Raw genomic sequence first — 16,403 nt, 5'->3', positions numbered from 1 at the left:
ATCTGATCAATGTTTGCAGAAAAGGGCAGCAAAATACAGTCTGATAGGGGACTTTGGTAACGTTGTCCATGAAACACTTTTTTGATTTAAGTTTTAAAGAACTTAAAGATTTCTCAAGTGCTTGTACCTAAGCAACTAGTCCTCCTCCAATGGAAGAGCAGACTGCCTTCAGGGATAGAGACTTGGCACTGTCACTTGGCTGACCTGACCGCTAAAGAGTGGGTAATGTTTTGGAGCAGAGGAACCTCAGACAAAGTGAAAAGCTTTGGTCTAACTTTGGGAAAAAACAATTGATTAACTCCTAGCAGAAGGAAACTAAGATGTTGCTCTCCTCTCCAATTCCCTTTTTGTTCAGTCTTCCCCCTGCCCCACTCTAGCTATATGGGGGTGGGGGGAGGGGAGCAGTGTGCAGCAGAGGGTGATTCAATAAAATTAAAATCCAAATATTAACTAGCAGTCAGTTTAAAAATAGAAAAATATCGCTAAGAAGTGACAGATTCAGCAGAGTTAAATTGAATGGGAGATAAAAGTAAGTATCTGAAACCCACTGGAGACAGTAGGCACAAAGGGCCAAATTCTCTCCCATGTACGCTCACCACAGTCAATGAATTTGCCCCAACATGTACACACTGATACACTAAGCAGGGAAACAGACATTTATCTGTCATCTCCATTTCTGCCAGCATACGTTTATGCTTTAAAGCAAGCATGGCCTTGTATCTGAAGATGATACTGGACTGGGATTCGGAAGGTCTGTTTTTAATTTCCATCTGCCACAAAAACTTTGTGATGACTTGGCCAAGTTGCTTAGCTCCTCTGTGCTTCAACTCCCTACATCTATACAAATGGCAATACCAACAGTCTCTCCCCCACTTTTTGATGCTCTCACAATTGGCATGGAAGCTGGCAACTTTCCTCACCAGCCAGACGATTTATCAGCCACACCCAGATTAGTCTTCAGCCCTTACCTCCAGGCTCCATTTGTTGTCCAAACAATCAAACTCACAAAATAAAAACAGAACTTCCAGCAGGGGGCTCTCTATCCAGCCACAACTCCCAAGGCTTCCTACCTGGAGTTTCTTTCCTCTAGGGTCTATTGCAGGAGACGGTCCCTTCCTATAGTGCAGCTCCAGCTCCACACACACTTCTTACAGGCAACACTTCCCCTTCCCAGCTGTATCTGATTACAGAACATAATTCAACTGGCTATTTAGATTGTAAGATCTCTGTGGCTGGGACTTTGTACTGAGCCTAGCAGAATGGGCCCCTGGTCTTAGCTGCAGTCCATAGGCACTGTTGTAATGCAACTAATAAAATGAAGAACTAGACAAGCTAATGGCCATCTGCTGAAAGATCACTAGATTAAGGATATTTCAGTTCCTCCCACTGAAGGGTTACTGTAACGCAGTGCTAGTGAACAATCTTGGGACGAAACTGGCCAAGAATTGAAAAATGCACAGATCAGCTATACAAGACAGGAAATCCATAACCAGAATCCTATTTAATTTTCTTGGCCTGCTTGTATTTAAGTGGAGAAACAGGGATATATCCTTGTGGGTGTGGAGGGAAAAAAAAGCAAACCGGCTATGACCTCAGTCTTTCAGGAATGTTGACTTAGTTACATCATTTAAAAAATGTGCATTGTCCTGATTCTGAACTCCTGTCTGTTCCACTGGTCTGGACTTGTTTGGGCTCAAAGCGCGACAGAAACAGTAAGTATACACGGCTTGCACATTCCTGAGATTGTTCCCACTGACATTGCATTGCTAGTATAGTGGTGCACTGTACGAACAGTTAGCAGAGACCTGGTCTTTGGGATATTTTTAGCACACATCCACTTTATTCAGATAACCCTCTGCTTGTCCTGAAGAAGTGTAGTTGAATGCAAGCAGAAACTAACTCAAGGGAAGTAACCAAAAGGGTGTGATCTTGCATCCCATAGCCAGGCAAAACTTCTTTTGGCTTCAGTGGGACTTTTCCCTTGCATGCGGACTGCAGTGCTGAGCCAAGTTTCTCTTCCTCATCCCTTCCTCTCCCTCAAACAAACCAAACAAGAAAGCCATCTGCCTACAAGCAGATTAAGCACCCCCCAAAAAAATCATATTTTGGCTAGGAATACTTATGATATAATAAAACCAAGGGGCAGGATTTTAAAAAGCATTTAAGTGAGTTAGGAGCTGAAGTCCCACTGCAGGTGAATGGGACTTCTGCTCCGAACTCACTTAGGGTACGTCTTCAGTGCAATCAGGTGTGATTTCAGCCTGTGTAGACATACCTAAGCTAGCTTAAATCTCTCACTAGTTCAGGTTCCAACAGAAGTGAAGCCATAGCTGGGCCAGCTGTTGCTCAAATACAAGCCTGCCAGAGATGTGACTAGCTCATGTTGCTACTGGTAGCCTCTTACTGCAGTGTGGATGTACCTTTAAGTGCTTTTTTAATATCTCCTCTACAGAGTCAATGATACTCATGGGAAAAAGCACCAATTAAAACCCATTCAAAAAAGTTGCTGCATTACATTAAAAAGGTAAGAGGTGTAGGATCTAAGATTTCACTAATTTTTTAGAACGATAACTGATGTTTACCAGTATACTATGATGTAAAAGAAAACAGTGATAAAATAAATGAAGTCCATTTTGTGATTCCATACCCCATTTTTAAAAATTGTTTGCTCACTTACCTGGTAATGTGTCTCCCAGTTGTGCGTGTGAATTCACAGAAATCTACTCTCCAGAGCGCCAGCGCATAGATTGATTGCTCCACCCACATGGAGTCACTGACTTCTGTGGGGTTCTGGGTGGGTGCAATGGTACCCCCGTGCTATCAATTGCAGGGAGAGCACCTAATCATCCAGAATAGATGTCTAGACTAGAAGAAGCACTGCACTCTGTGCCTCCAACACTGAGAAGTTCAGGTTGAATCGGTCATTGAATTTCAAGAGTTCCAATAATTTTGGTACCAAAATTACTTTAGTTTTGCATCTTTCACTAGTTTATCCAGGCAAAAAAAAATTTCCAGACAAATATTCTTGTTTATTTCTAAAGTTTAGATCACATAAGCTACTGCTGTAGACTATAAATGTGTCAGTCCAGCCTGCTACAGTAATAAACCTTAAAAAAAATCAAAGTCATCTCACTTTCAGCATTTTGAGAGCAGGTAGGAAAGTTGCTCTACAACCAGCTCCTATCTTTACAGCCTTGGTAGTTATTTAGTCAGTTTGCATGGCTGGCTAAGACATCCAGAGCTGGAAAACTGTCCATAATTGTCCTTTACTGGTCTACTTACATCGTCACTCATGGGGTGTGGATTTTTCACACCTCATGAGTGACAAAGTTGTACTGACCAAACTGCCTGTGTAGCGCACGCTATGTTGACAGGAGAGCTTCTCCCATTGACATAGGGTACATCTACACTATGGGATTATTCCGATTTTACATAAACCAGTTTTTTAAAACAGATTGTATAAAGTCGAGTGCACGCGGCCACACTAAGCACATTAATTCGGCGGTGTGCGTCCATGTACCGAGGCTAGCGTCGATTTCCAGAGCGTTTCATTGTGGGTAGCTATCCCATAGTTCCTGCAGTCTCCCCCGCCCATTGGAATTCTGGGTTGAGATCACAATGCATGATGGAGCAAAAACAGTGTCGCAGGTGATTCTGGGTAAATGTCGTCACTCAATCCTTCCTCCGGGAAAGGAACGGCAGACAATCATTTTGTGCCCTTTTTCTCTGGATTGCCCTGGCAGACGCCATAGCATGGTAACCATGGAGCCCATTTAGCCTTTTTTCACTGTCACCGTATGTGTACTGGACGCTGCTGACAGACACGGTACTGCAGTGCTACACAGCAGCATTCATTTGCCTTTGCAAGGTAGCAGAGACAGTTACCAGCCCTATTGCACCATCTGCTGCTTTGGAAATCGGCGATGACGGTTACCTGTCATATTGTACCATCTGCTGCTGTCATGGGTGCTCCTAGCTGGCCTCGCTGAGGTCAGCTGGTGACGCATGGACAAAAATGGGAATGACTTCCCAGGTCATTCCCTTTATGTTTTGTCTAAAAATAGAGTCAGTCCTGCCTAGAATATGGGGCAAGTCTACTAGAGAACCAGAGAGCACAGCAGAGCGCAGATAAAATGATGAGCTGCATGCCATTCCAGGGGTGCCCCTGCAACAACCACACCTGCTTCCCCTCCTCCCCACACCTCTCCTGGGCTAGTTATCCCCATTCCCCCATGTGTGTGAGAGAAAGAAAGAAAAAGGAAAATAAACACTGACTTTTTTATAAAATGAGGAGGGGAGGCAGCCTCCGCTGCTATGATAGTCCAAATCTCCATTAGACATGAAACAGGGAGAGGAGAGGAGAGCCTCCTCAAGCTGCTGATGAGAGGATGGTTACCAGCTTACCAGCCATGCCAGGACTGAATCTCCAGGACACACAAAGAAGGAGAGAAGGAGAGACCAGGAGTTTTTTTTTTGCCCAGGCCAGCCCTCAGCACCCTCACACAGGGCCAGCCAGGCCACAGGGAGAGAGGAGAGCTACAGCTCATTTTTTTGTACCCATGCCACTGGGGAGGAGGGAGGGGAGGGGAGGCTGGGAGGAGGCTACTGTGCACCAGCAGCACAGCAAGCAGCAGTAAGCAGCATCCAAAAATTGAAAAAATAAATTTTTTTTTTTTTTTTTTTTTTTTTTTTTTTATTCTTTATTTGTTTTTATTCCCTGACAATGTTTTTACCTTTTTTTTTGACAGTTTTTGGGAGCTCAGCCAGCCATGCTTGCAGACTGCAGAGACTGCAGGAACTGTGGGCCCTCCTCCCCCCCCTCTCCCTCCCCCCTCCCTCCCATCCTCCCCTTTTTTGGCTTTTACAGTTGTCACACACACACACAGTCCAGTTGTCTGCTCATGTTGTGATGTCTATCATAGCCCTTTTTTTTTTCAATTTTGTTTTTTTTTCTGTTTTTGTCTCTCTGTCTCTACTGACTCTCTCCCAGATCATCAGATCAGATCAGCCATCATCTCCCTTATCGCTTTGGAGGGGAGCGCTGGGACGCTGCATGGGAGGGCTGCTGCACGCTGGCGCTGCAGGCGCAAAAACAAAAGGCAAGCAGGTCAAGAAAGTACCTGAAATTAAAGTCAATTTGTTGTCAGTCCGTCTACCTGGCCAGTGCATCAGATGTGAGCAATGGTGCACTGTGGGATGCTGCCCAATCGCCACTACCATATGCCACCCCCACGGCGAAATCACACATGCAATATCACCGCAGCCAGCGCTACTCCCACACAGGAGGACAGTTTAGAATTTAGAGATATAGATATATATATAGAAAGCTTAGATATGGTGGGCGGGGTGCAGTTAAATAATAATAGCAATAAATTAAAGTATAAATGCATAGTATAGACCAGGCCATAGTTAGATTAGTATTAGTGGAGGTAGATTACTGTTGGCTCTGGAGAACTCTGAACCTCCTGCTGCTCTATGCCTTCATTTAAGTGCTCCAATGCAATTGCATGTTCATTTAAGTGCTCCAGTGTGTTCAGTTAAATTTAAGTTTAGTGTGTGTGTTTCATTTTTTTATCTTTTAGTTTTTTATTTTTTTTTCTTTTTTACATTTTAGCCTTTTTAGAAGGTCTCTTTCTACAAGTCTATAATATATAACTCAACTATTGTTGTATGTAAAGTAAATAAGGTTTCAGAATGTTTAAGAAGCTGCATTTAAAATTAAATTAAAATGCAGAGCCCCCCGGACTGGTGGCCAGGACCCGGGCAGCGTGAGTGCCACTGAAAATCAACTTGCGTGCTGCCTTCGGCACCCGTGCCATAGGTTGCCTACCCCTGGTGTAGGCCTTACCTCAGAGACAGTACACTGGATTCCAGGCTGACCCAGTATGGCAATTCCTGTGTTCAAATTTCATAAGCATCTGATGTTATACAAATCTCATTTGATAGAGAAAGATTGTAGATTCTATACTAGGTTGAAAAATTGTAGCCAATCTGTTTTTTTCAGCAACAGAGTGTGTGTGGAGGGAGAAGGGGGTGCATGTGGTAAACCAGAAGGATAACCAGATGCACTAACCACCTGGGATTACAAGGCAGGAGTGTGAATGGGACAGATTAAGCCATACCTTGTAAAGTGACTATTTTACAAGTAACTGACTGCCTTGAGTAGCATTTCCTCACAGTTGTAGATTTGCCGAAGTTCTGATGCAGCAAAACTGAAAATTTGTGGGGTATTGCAAAACGGTCAGGGTAAAACAAAATAGTTTTGAAACACTGAATTAGCACCACAGGCTAACAGATGTCAACTGAAGAGATCTGAGAGTACTTCACATTAGACAGTGTTGGCTCTTATCAGGAAAAATACTAGGCTCAAAGTAGGACAGTAACAGAGAATGATTCCAGAACCTGTCCCTCTCCAGCCAGAACCCTGCCCCGCTCCCCCACCCCACACTTTAATGAATGCATGAAATAGGCCAAATCTCAAATATTCATACTTGAGATGAAATCACTTGAGGCCTCATGCTTTCCTTGCACAGTAAATACTCTACCATGCTCTAAATCAAACATTAATCCTTTACATCTTAAAACCTTCCACTCCACTGTAATGCATATGAAATAAGGAGAAAGATTGTGGAGTCGCATCGTAGGTGCATTTAACTTATGCGATTTTAACTATTCGCGCTCAGCAAAACAAAATAAGGAAAACAATTTAAATATTGTACTTGTAGTGCAGCCAATTCTGCCCACCATTACACTCAATGAGCATTTGACTATAATGCTATTTTCACCTTACACGCTGACTTCAGAACCTAACCCCCGCATAAAATGCGACTCCTCTGTATTCCCTTCATTCAAAGGTTATACTTGTTATTTAGAAGTCCTTGACTAGGATGGAGGCTATTTGAAATGCAAATCAGCAACATGGTGATTTATAGCTGCGACAAAACACATTCATGTTGCAAGAACCTGCTGTTGAAAGAAAGCAACAGCAACTCTGCACTCTGTGCAAGGTGGGGGCTCAGAGGCCTGCTAGTAATGAGTCCCAGAGAAGTGCAGTTCCTGATTCAAGCCAAGAAGGCCTGCTGAGCAGAGCTGAGAAAGGAGAACAGACCTGGCTGCAGCTGTGTTAAGAACTGGTGAGAGAGAAGAGACACGGAATAGAAAGTAGCTGAAGGTCACTGGGTTTAGGGAGTTAAGCAAGGAGGAGCTCTGAACCCAACCTGGCCTGGAGACTTCTAGGGCTAGGGACATCTAAGGCATCTAGCAGTCTCTCTCTGAGATCTCATTTACTACCCCAACTGGGATAAGAAGTCTCAACAGTGAGCAGCCCTTTTCCAAAATAATATGCTTCCACTCCACTTTCCAGTTAACAGGATCAAGTCCAATGAGCTTCATTCAACCCATTTTGAACTGTGGGGAAAGCAGTCAGGGGTCCTGGAAGAACCAACATTCTGTAAGATTGTTTTTAAATGCCTTCCCCACACCACATCACCTCTGACCATTTATCCCCAGGGGTTAAGTCCAGGGCAAGCACCACCAGTAACGGGTGCTGTCTCCAAGATCAAAACCACTCTCTCAGAAAACTCCACTGCTGAATTGCAACAGACTTGAGTGGCTCAATCTCATTCCCTTCCATGCATTCCAAGCTGCATTCTGAGTCACTGCACACCTGTGACTAGTTTATTAGGTCTGACACTCTTCTGGGAGCTTTCTTCCTCAAAAGTTAATTTGAATATTTAATGGTGCCAGACTGATTTCCCTAGAGCCTGATAGCCTCTATTTATCCACAGAACAGGTACCGCATGCACAACAGTAATATGAGCTTCCCTACCCATGCACTGCTAACTTGCCTCAACCCTGTCTTGGGGAGACCACATCTATAGGCATGGAAATGAATCTATTCTCTCACCCATTCAACCTAAAGCCCACTTTTGGCAGCTGTAGCCCCTCGGCATCCCTTATCCCACCAATCCTTTCCTGGCAACTCCATCTCCTTTCATTCCTTGACACATGAAGTTGTCTAGATACTCAAGAAATCATTCAATGCAATGCTCTGACACGACCTTACTACAGAGGTAAATACAATAGTCATAAAACTTCTCATTCAAAAGTTTAAAAAGAACCTATTTGTAGGATAAATGGTCATCAGAAATGCAGCAGGGTGCAATACTTCATATGCTACAGGGAGAATTGATCCATATGCTGGGTTATGGGAAGAACAAATGATCAGCCTGAAAACAGAAGGACCGAGGATTTGGCTTAGTTTCATGAGAGAAAGGACTTAGGGGGGAGGGAGGGGAAAAAAAAAGGGTCAGACAAGAAAGAGGATCTCAAGACAGACATGAAGTCAGTTAGGTGCAGAGGGATGGGAAGGCTGCATCAGATGACAAGGGTCAAACAATTGAAGTCAATTTTTACTCCACAAACAAAATACCATTTTAACAATCTTTGGCCTCTGAGTGCTAATGAGGCTTACATGTGCCATGTGAATACCTAGGTTGGAACTGGACTGCCACCCCTTTGCACAGGCCAAACTGCTGTCAAATATTGCTAGTGATGAAATGTAGTTTAAGACAGACAAAGTTTGGATCTGGACTTTCCCAAAGCTCAAGTTGTTTGAATCTGGATTTTGGTTTAATCTAGTTATGCAATAGCGAGCTAGCAGTGAATGGTTATGAGATATTAAGTCCTCTACAGAGCTGAAGTATCTCAAAGACAGGCAATGCTACCCCATGACCCCTGTAGGCAGGTTCATCAGATTACATAAAGCTTTAGGAAGAGAGTTTGCTTGGAATAGCAAAAAATTCATATTTTTATGAAGAGCCTACAAAGACAAAAGTGGTATAATTTCAGAGGAGGAATTTTCAAAGTTGATTCATACCCAGAGTCTGAAGAGCTCCAGAAAAAGATCCTGCTCTTTTGGTGCTGGAAGCATTTTGTATAACTACCCCTAATTAACATCTTAAGAAAGAATCTTTCTGGTTTTAACAACTCTTACCATATAACAACCCTTTAAAGCCATAGCTTAACACTCTCCTTCTTGTTAGTTTTCGGTTTAGAGAATTTTACTTCCTCTACACTGCAGTGTGTAATTACTTCTTTCAAATTGTCATTGCAGAGAATGGCATCAACCAGGTTTACTTCCATTTCTATTTTGTTCTGAATAAGTGGTTAAGCACTTATCCTCATTGCAGACATATTTAGAAATACTTCCCTTGACTCAAAGTTTCTCCCACAGCTTTCTGGCTGAAACAGTTTTCCTAGCTTTGAAATTCACATCTAACATACTTTTCAGTTTGCTTTTCATGCCATTGTTTGGAGCCTTCTTCTGTCAATATTTACTGAAGGAGGACTAGGATGTAGGAGTTGATTGTTCTCTTCCCAGGACATCTTGGTCAACAGAAACACCTCCAGCTAGAGTCAGATTCCAAGGCCAGAAGGGACCATTGTGATCATCTAGTCTGACCTGCTGTATAACACAGGCCACAGAATTGCCTTAGGAAATTATTTGAGAGCAGATCTTTCAGGAAAAGCCATCAAGTTGTGATTTCACCATATCCCATGAAAACCACTGAACAATTTAGTTACCCTCACTGTTAATTTATGCCTTATTTCCAGTCTGAATTGGTCTTGCCTCAAGTTCCAGCCATTAGACTAGTATTGCAATTATAAAATATTCTCTTCTAACACGGGGATGCATGAGACAGCAAATCTATCTATGTTTGAAAGCTTATTCTACAGCAATCTTTCAGCACAGATGTGTCATTTATGTACATCTGGAGTAGGGGAAACCTGCAGGGATCAGAGTTCGGGTCTTTATAGTGAAGAGGACTGTATAAGAATCTATATAAAACAAAACTCTGTAGTCTCCAAACAGGGTTCACTTGCATTAGGTCAGTAAGATGAATCTACCCATTGGGGCATTGCTTTAATGTTTCTAAGTGGGACAAAGTAAAATGTTCTGTCTCTCAGTTCTATATGCCATTAATTCAATGGCATAGCACTTCTCCCTCCCAGATGAAGTCGCCCTGTGGGAGGGAGTAGTTGCTCTCATGCTCAAGCCAGTAAAAATGCCTGAATACAACAGCTTTCACATGTCACTGAATCCAGATGGTCCAGGCAAGGACTCAGGGCCCTTCAGAAAGTGTGCAGATGAGGAAGGTTATGTGCATCTTTTAAAACTGAAGCAGGGCTGTTCCAGGACAGAATAGCAACCCAGTTGGTTCCTGTCAAGGCTAATCAGAAAGTTTCAGGTACCTGGCCTGGGGTAGATAGAGCTAAGTATTGTATGAGGCGAAAGTGTATAGTGTATGACGTTTATAGAAATGGAGATACCTTTCCATTGTTCTTATATTCAAAGCACACCAGAAAGTAAGACTTGCTTAAGTTCACACAGGGTCAATGGAAGACTCAAACAGAACCTCAGAAATCCTAATTCCCAATAGTCTGTGCCAAACAATTCCCAGGCAGACTTCCTTTCCTGAGCTTCCTTGGCATTTATTTTACACATCCATAAAAGCACAGAGGGATACTTCTGTAAGGAAAAGAGGGAGTTTTCACCTCACAGCTATTTCTCAAGGGTGCTGGGAGTTACAGATCTGGAAACAAATCAAGGTGAAGTGTGCATTTGGCCAGGATTTTCAAAAATGGGTCTCCTAAAGTCCATATTTAGGTGCCTATAAAAACTGGCCTGTTTTTCCAAAAGCAACAAATATCCAGAAGCTCTAACTGACTGTCTAGTGATCATTAGAAGTGAGAAACATCTGTGTTTGAATAAGTTTGATCTTGTTTCTTTCCCACAGCGATACTCTTTGTGGAAGGTTTGCCTCACTTTTAGGGGAAAATAAAAATCACAGGACTTTCCAGAAGTCATCTTAAGATTTTTTTTTTTTAAACTCACCCAAACTGATGCCATGATATGATTGTTTCACTGAACCTGAAAAACAGATAAATAGAATAAGACATAGTGCTAATTTATATTTACTGATAATAAAAAACAAAGTTATCAACCTTCCAATGTTAAAAAATTAACAACATGGCAGAAAACACCTTATACTGAGAGCGAAGGTGAAAGGATTAAAATAAATAAGCTAAATTCTCTCAGGAAACTATAAAGCTCTGTTGTCTTGGATCATACTTTATACGCTGTCAGAGAACAAATACAGAATTTTGGAGTCTGTAGACAGAACCTTACATGGATTTTTTCCATTTGGCAGACACAGTTTAAACATACTTGCTCAGCTCAATGTTTTGTTTAAAAGAAATCCTCCCGCCTTTCCCGATATTATAAAAACAAAAATCTGGAAAAATGTCTTAACGGTTGGCAGACTCCTCTCCCTCCTCCCCCTTATCAGATCTGGTTTGTGCACTTGTCCACCACCTTCTACCCTGACTGGAATAGCCTGGTTTAACTCTGATTTCACCTCCTCCTCTTCGCTGAATTAGATTCAATGTGGCTTAACTGAATCAAAATAGTCTGTAACCTCCATTGGCAGGAACATTTTAGGACGACAGAAGGAGGACTCTTTTCAAAAGAGTTACAAACCTTGGGCCCTTTCCCCTTACAGCTTTACCTTTCTGACCATCCCCACTGATTTCAATGGCACTTCTTACAGGAGAATTACTCATGAGTAAAGACTGCAGGACTCAGTCCTAAGTTAACTGGTTCCTCACTCTGATAGGAGTTTTGAATTTGTTCATTGGTTTATTTATATTGCTTCAGATACACATGACTAATGCTGAAACATATCCGTTTCTTTCACCACACTTATTTCATCCTACAGTAAAATTCCACTCACACACAGGCGAGCATAACCACCTTTTTATCTTTTCTTTGGGCATTTCTAGGTTCCTCCAAGATTCTGCATCACCCCAAGAAGAATTTTGAGATTTGACTTAATTTTGTCATTTAAAGATATGAAGTTGAAGTTTCTTATAAATAAGTAAGCATAGACCAGACTTAAGACTGCATATTTTTATTTTGTATTTTTATCAAAGCCAGTGGATTTTAGCCTTGTTCATCTTGGACCCTTTTGGTCATAAGAACAGCCATACTGGGTCAGACCAAATGTCCATCTAGCCCAGTATCCTGTCTGCGGGCAGTGGCCAATGCCAGGTGATCCAGAGGGAATGAACAGAACAGGTAATCAAGTGATCCATCCCCTCTCACACATTGATCTATTTAGCTGAACTACTATCAAGCATCAGAAAACCAAATGACAGATGCTATCAGTTAAATTCAGTAACTCCCACATGAAGGATCACTGCTACTATGTGAAATCCTGTTTTTAAGCAATTTCTTTAAGAGAGCACTGTCAGACAACTTGTTTCCTCAACGTAGGTTTTATTTTAAAAACGGGATTTAAAAACAATAAAATCTACTGTTACTAAAAGTGTGTTCAGGAAGTATTTCTCTTTCAGCCTTTGTAAGTCCCACACACCAAGGCTGTAGGAGCTACCCCTGAAAATGAAACTGAATAGTCCAGCGGTTCCAAAGCTACTTGTGGGTTTGGGGCCTACGTTTGCAGAACACTTGTGATCAACCACTTGGCCATAGATTATCAACAAAGCACTGGCTGTTCCTCCTTGTTTCCAGCTCCCTGATCATATTTTAAAAAAAGCTAAAATACATATCAAAACACTCCCTTAATGTTGTTCCATGTATATAATTGCAGAGCTGCCAGTCACTTGCCAATGAGAAGGTAGGTGGCCCAGAAGGGAAGATGCGACTAGCTGAGCACCCCTGAAGGCTATCCAAGGAGGAGTTAAGGACACGCAGTGCACAGGTACCTAGTGAATAATAAGGTTTAATTTAGGCCGGCAGTGGGTTCAAATCTCGGGCTCTGTAAAGGCAGGGGCGTGGCTTGGCTTGCCACCAAACACTTCTGAAGTTCAGGGGTGTAAGGGGGGGCTCATTGGCTGCTAGCTGCCCCCCGGCACAGATTTCACTTTCACTCTCTGGTGCAAGCGGGCGGGGACAGGACAGGGGCAGAGACCCAGACCCCCCAGCTGCGTGGGAATGCAATACGCAGCGGAAACCGAGCAGCAGCTACGGGGCCTGGGGCAGCTCTGCAGGGAAAGCGCAGTCGCGCCCCCCACCCCCGGCTTCTGCAGCGCCTGACACAGCGGGGGAGGCGAGCGGCCCCTGGGGCAGCACCCGGCGGGCTCTCCCCCGGAGACACGTACCTGGAAGTCCCCGCAAACCACCCGCGGCGAGAGAAGCTGCAAACGGCGCCCGAAGCAGGAGGCAGAAAGGAGCGGGCGCCGCCCGGACCCGCCCCCAGCGCAGGCTCCACCTGCCCAGCAAGGGTAAGTGGAAAACCCTCCCCACTGCTCCACCCCATCCCAGCAGCTCCCTTTCCTGTCTCTTGCCCTTCCTCCCAGGCTCCTCCAGCCTTAGGGCGCCTGCTCGCTCCTTCTTGCAGTCCCTGGGCAAGGGGGGTGGGTGTGTGAAGTTGAACTTAAATATATTTTTCACCTTTCTAACCAAATTGAACACAGATGTGTTGAATTGAGTCATTTTCACCCTCTCCCCCCTTAGACGTCCTAAAGCCAAGGCAGATTTTCTCTCTCTTCCGCATTTGTGAATAGAATGAGTGTGAAAACACCACAGCTGGACTGGCAACAAATTGATTGAAATGTCGGGGTTTGATTGCTCTGTGGAGGTTCATGGTGTGATCACGCACAAAGAAAGTGCAGCGTGGAACGGTGCGTGCAACACTGGCAGCGACTGGGCTGGCTAAGAAATCTTTTGTCACCCTGGCCAGTCACAGCCCACTACGTGATGCAAGCAACATTTGCAGATTTGAAGGCGGGGTGGGTGGGTGAGGTATGGCAGAATATTCTGCAGCTATAAAGCTTTGGTTTGGGGAGTGGCATGTCCCAGCTATTTCAGAAAGGTGCAGTGGTGGCAGGAACACGTCACCTGGGGTGTCTTGAGAAGTTTTTGTCATTTATATGTCCTCAAATCTTTTGCTTAATCAAATTCAGAGGCAATCCCACCATTTGGGATTGGGTTCTCTCCCCCAGTTCCTAAAAGTGTATTTTTAAAGCCATGACTGTATAGCTTATAAACTTAATTTGTTTTGGGAAAATTTCTAAAATTGTAAACTTACACTGAATATTTCAAAAACGTGTGTGCCTTTGAATTACAAAATGGAAATAAGGGACTGTGAATAAAAGGAACCAACTTGAACGTCATCCAGTGGGGAACCCAGAGGAAAATATTCTGGACAGTCACCAGTAAGGGCTGGGCTGGGAGAGAGACAAGGTCCCTAGTGTGAAATCAAATGACAGCAAGACTTTATTTATCCATGGGGTATGCAGGCCCTTCCAGGAACCAGATCAGGCAGCCAATGTTAGCTGTATGGAGAGTCCCCCTTGCTGTGGGAAAGGGGTCAGCTGCCTCTGCAGCACTTTGCCCCCTTGTGTTGGACCTGACAGAGGGCTCAGGATTAGTAAACTGGCCACAGTGAGGATGAGCTAATGTGAAAAGGGGACATACACTACCCGAGTGGGACATACACAAACCCCTAGCCCCAGCCTTGTGGACATGCATGTTAGGACAGCATGTTCTCTTATATACCTCCCTCTGTGCTAGGAAAACCACTTTACCCACAGTGGGCTTCTAGATAGCAATGGCTAAGCAAAGACCTGACAACACAGCTACATTGTCAGGGAGCCATGGGAGGGCAGGAGTTCCTGGTGCTGGCCTGGTGACACGCTATGAATAACCCACACTCCTAGTCTCTCACTGATCCCACAGGATACATGAGCTCTAGGATAGAACTCTGGGTGGCCCATGGTTGGGGAAGAGGCAAAATGTCTGTCCTCTCTCTGATGGTATTTACTGCCCCATCTCCCTTAATGAGCATTACAGTGGAAGAGTGATTCGGGCCTCAGTGATGGTACTTCCCTTCCCGTTTGCACCCTGCTTGGCACTGGCCCCAGGTGACCCATGGGGTGACTAAGAGGAGAGACCACCAACAGGGCCTTAACCTGGCTGTTTGGATACCTGTCAGATGGAATGTTCGTATCTTAAGATTCCGTGGCAGTTGGGAGTGGCAGTTGGGCAGTACGGGACAGAGAGGGGAGACCTAGAGTCCCATTGCCTCTCCCAAGCTGACCGGGAGCCTCATAGCACTGAGGGGGCTGCTGGGCATTGCCTATGTCCCAACAAATCCAGCATCACCAGGTTTCACACTCCCTGCTCTAGGGCACGGGACCTGTTATCCCTTCAGGAGAGAAGAGGCTTTTCCTGCCTCACCAGCATCAGCTGCCACCCAACCACCGTCTCGCATTTTAGAGGCAGCCGGAACAGCATCCTGGCTGGACCAGTGGCACTCAGCCCAGAAGTGTCAGACTGGACTGGACCCGAACAGAGGCCACGGGATGGATAATAGTGACTTTGTGGGGGAATGGGAGGGCAACACTGTATTTGACAGGAAGGTGTATGTGGCAACCTAAACTCAAGGGGGCTGTTGACTGTGTGGGTAGATTAAGGCAACACAATCAGAGTGATAGTCTCTGAGAGAACGTGCTGGCTGTAGCTTAGGAGACCTGAAAGGAAGAAAAGAGCATTGAGGGCTTGAAGTGTGTATAGTTGAGGAAGGATGGTCCTATAATTATGGTGCTAACCTGGGTGCTAACCATGTTCTGCCACAGACTTCCTGTGGGACCACTTATCATCTTTGTGCTTCGGTTCCCTATGGCACTTCCCTACCTCAAAGGTGTGTCATGAGGATAAATACACTAATGATTGGGAGGCGTTCAGATACCACGATAATGGGGGCCATATAGGTTCCTTTGATTAGAGCTGGTCGGGATTTTTCTACTGGAATAAAAAAATGCCCTTTTCCCACCTGATAGGTAGTGGTATCAGAGCACCAGCAAGTTAACTCTTGTCAAGTTTTTTGTAGGCATTAAAGCAAAGCAGTGTTTAAGGAGGGATTTGAGGAAGATAATGAAGTATCTTTGTGGTTGTTTATGGGGAGCTCCTCCCAAGCGTGAGGAGCTGCATGGGAGAAGGCATAAAGGTGCTTTTTTGAAAATGTGACAGGTGGGTGATGGAGGCTGGAGTCTGCATTTTGATAGTGAATGAGAGATTATAGGAAAGGTGGGGATAGGCCACAAAGGAGCTTGAAAATGAAAATAGGCAGCCGATAGTTGATGCAATAGAGAAGGGGCAGACAGAAGAGGGACACAGAGAGAGAGGACATGATCAAAGTGATGGGCTATAAAAATGATCTTTGCTGCAGCAATCTGAGTAAATATGAGCAGGCAAGCTTGTCTTTGTCAAGGTGTGACCGTAAGAGTACCTCAATGCCAGATGGTGCACTGTTGTCATGATATATACCCAAAAAGTGGCATGTAACATCTCACTGGAAAACTAATAACTCACTGATCAT

The 16,403-nt window shown here is 44.2% G+C and overlaps 1 protein-coding gene across 2 annotated transcripts in view; it reads right to left on the bottom strand.

Annotated features, from left to right (window-relative positions):
- ANXA3 (annexin A3) overlaps positions 1-13,418 on the bottom strand; it is a 35,530-nt gene extending 22,112 nt beyond the window's left edge. The window contains exons 1-3 of one of the 2 annotated variants that reach the window (XM_039539706.1): positions 13,183-13,418; positions 12,689-12,786; positions 10,898-10,933 (exon numbers count right to left, since the gene is read on the bottom strand). In XM_039539706.1, the coding sequence (XP_039395640.1) occupies positions 10,898-10,912 (15 nt within the window). In that variant the 5' untranslated portion in view covers positions 10,913-10,933; positions 12,689-12,786; positions 13,183-13,418. The remainder of the gene's footprint in view (positions 1-10,897; positions 10,934-12,688; positions 12,787-13,182) is intronic. The other variant, XM_039539705.1, reaches the window with a different exon arrangement.
- Positions 13,419-16,403: the final 2,985 nt, after the last annotated feature.

Source organism: Mauremys reevesii, linkage group 5 (assembly GCF_016161935.1).
Source record: "Mauremys reevesii isolate NIE-2019 linkage group 5, ASM1616193v1, whole genome shotgun sequence".
Lineage (NCBI taxonomy): Eukaryota > Metazoa > Chordata > Testudines > Geoemydidae > Mauremys > Mauremys reevesii.
This window is presented reverse-complemented; position numbering and strand designations above follow the sequence as displayed.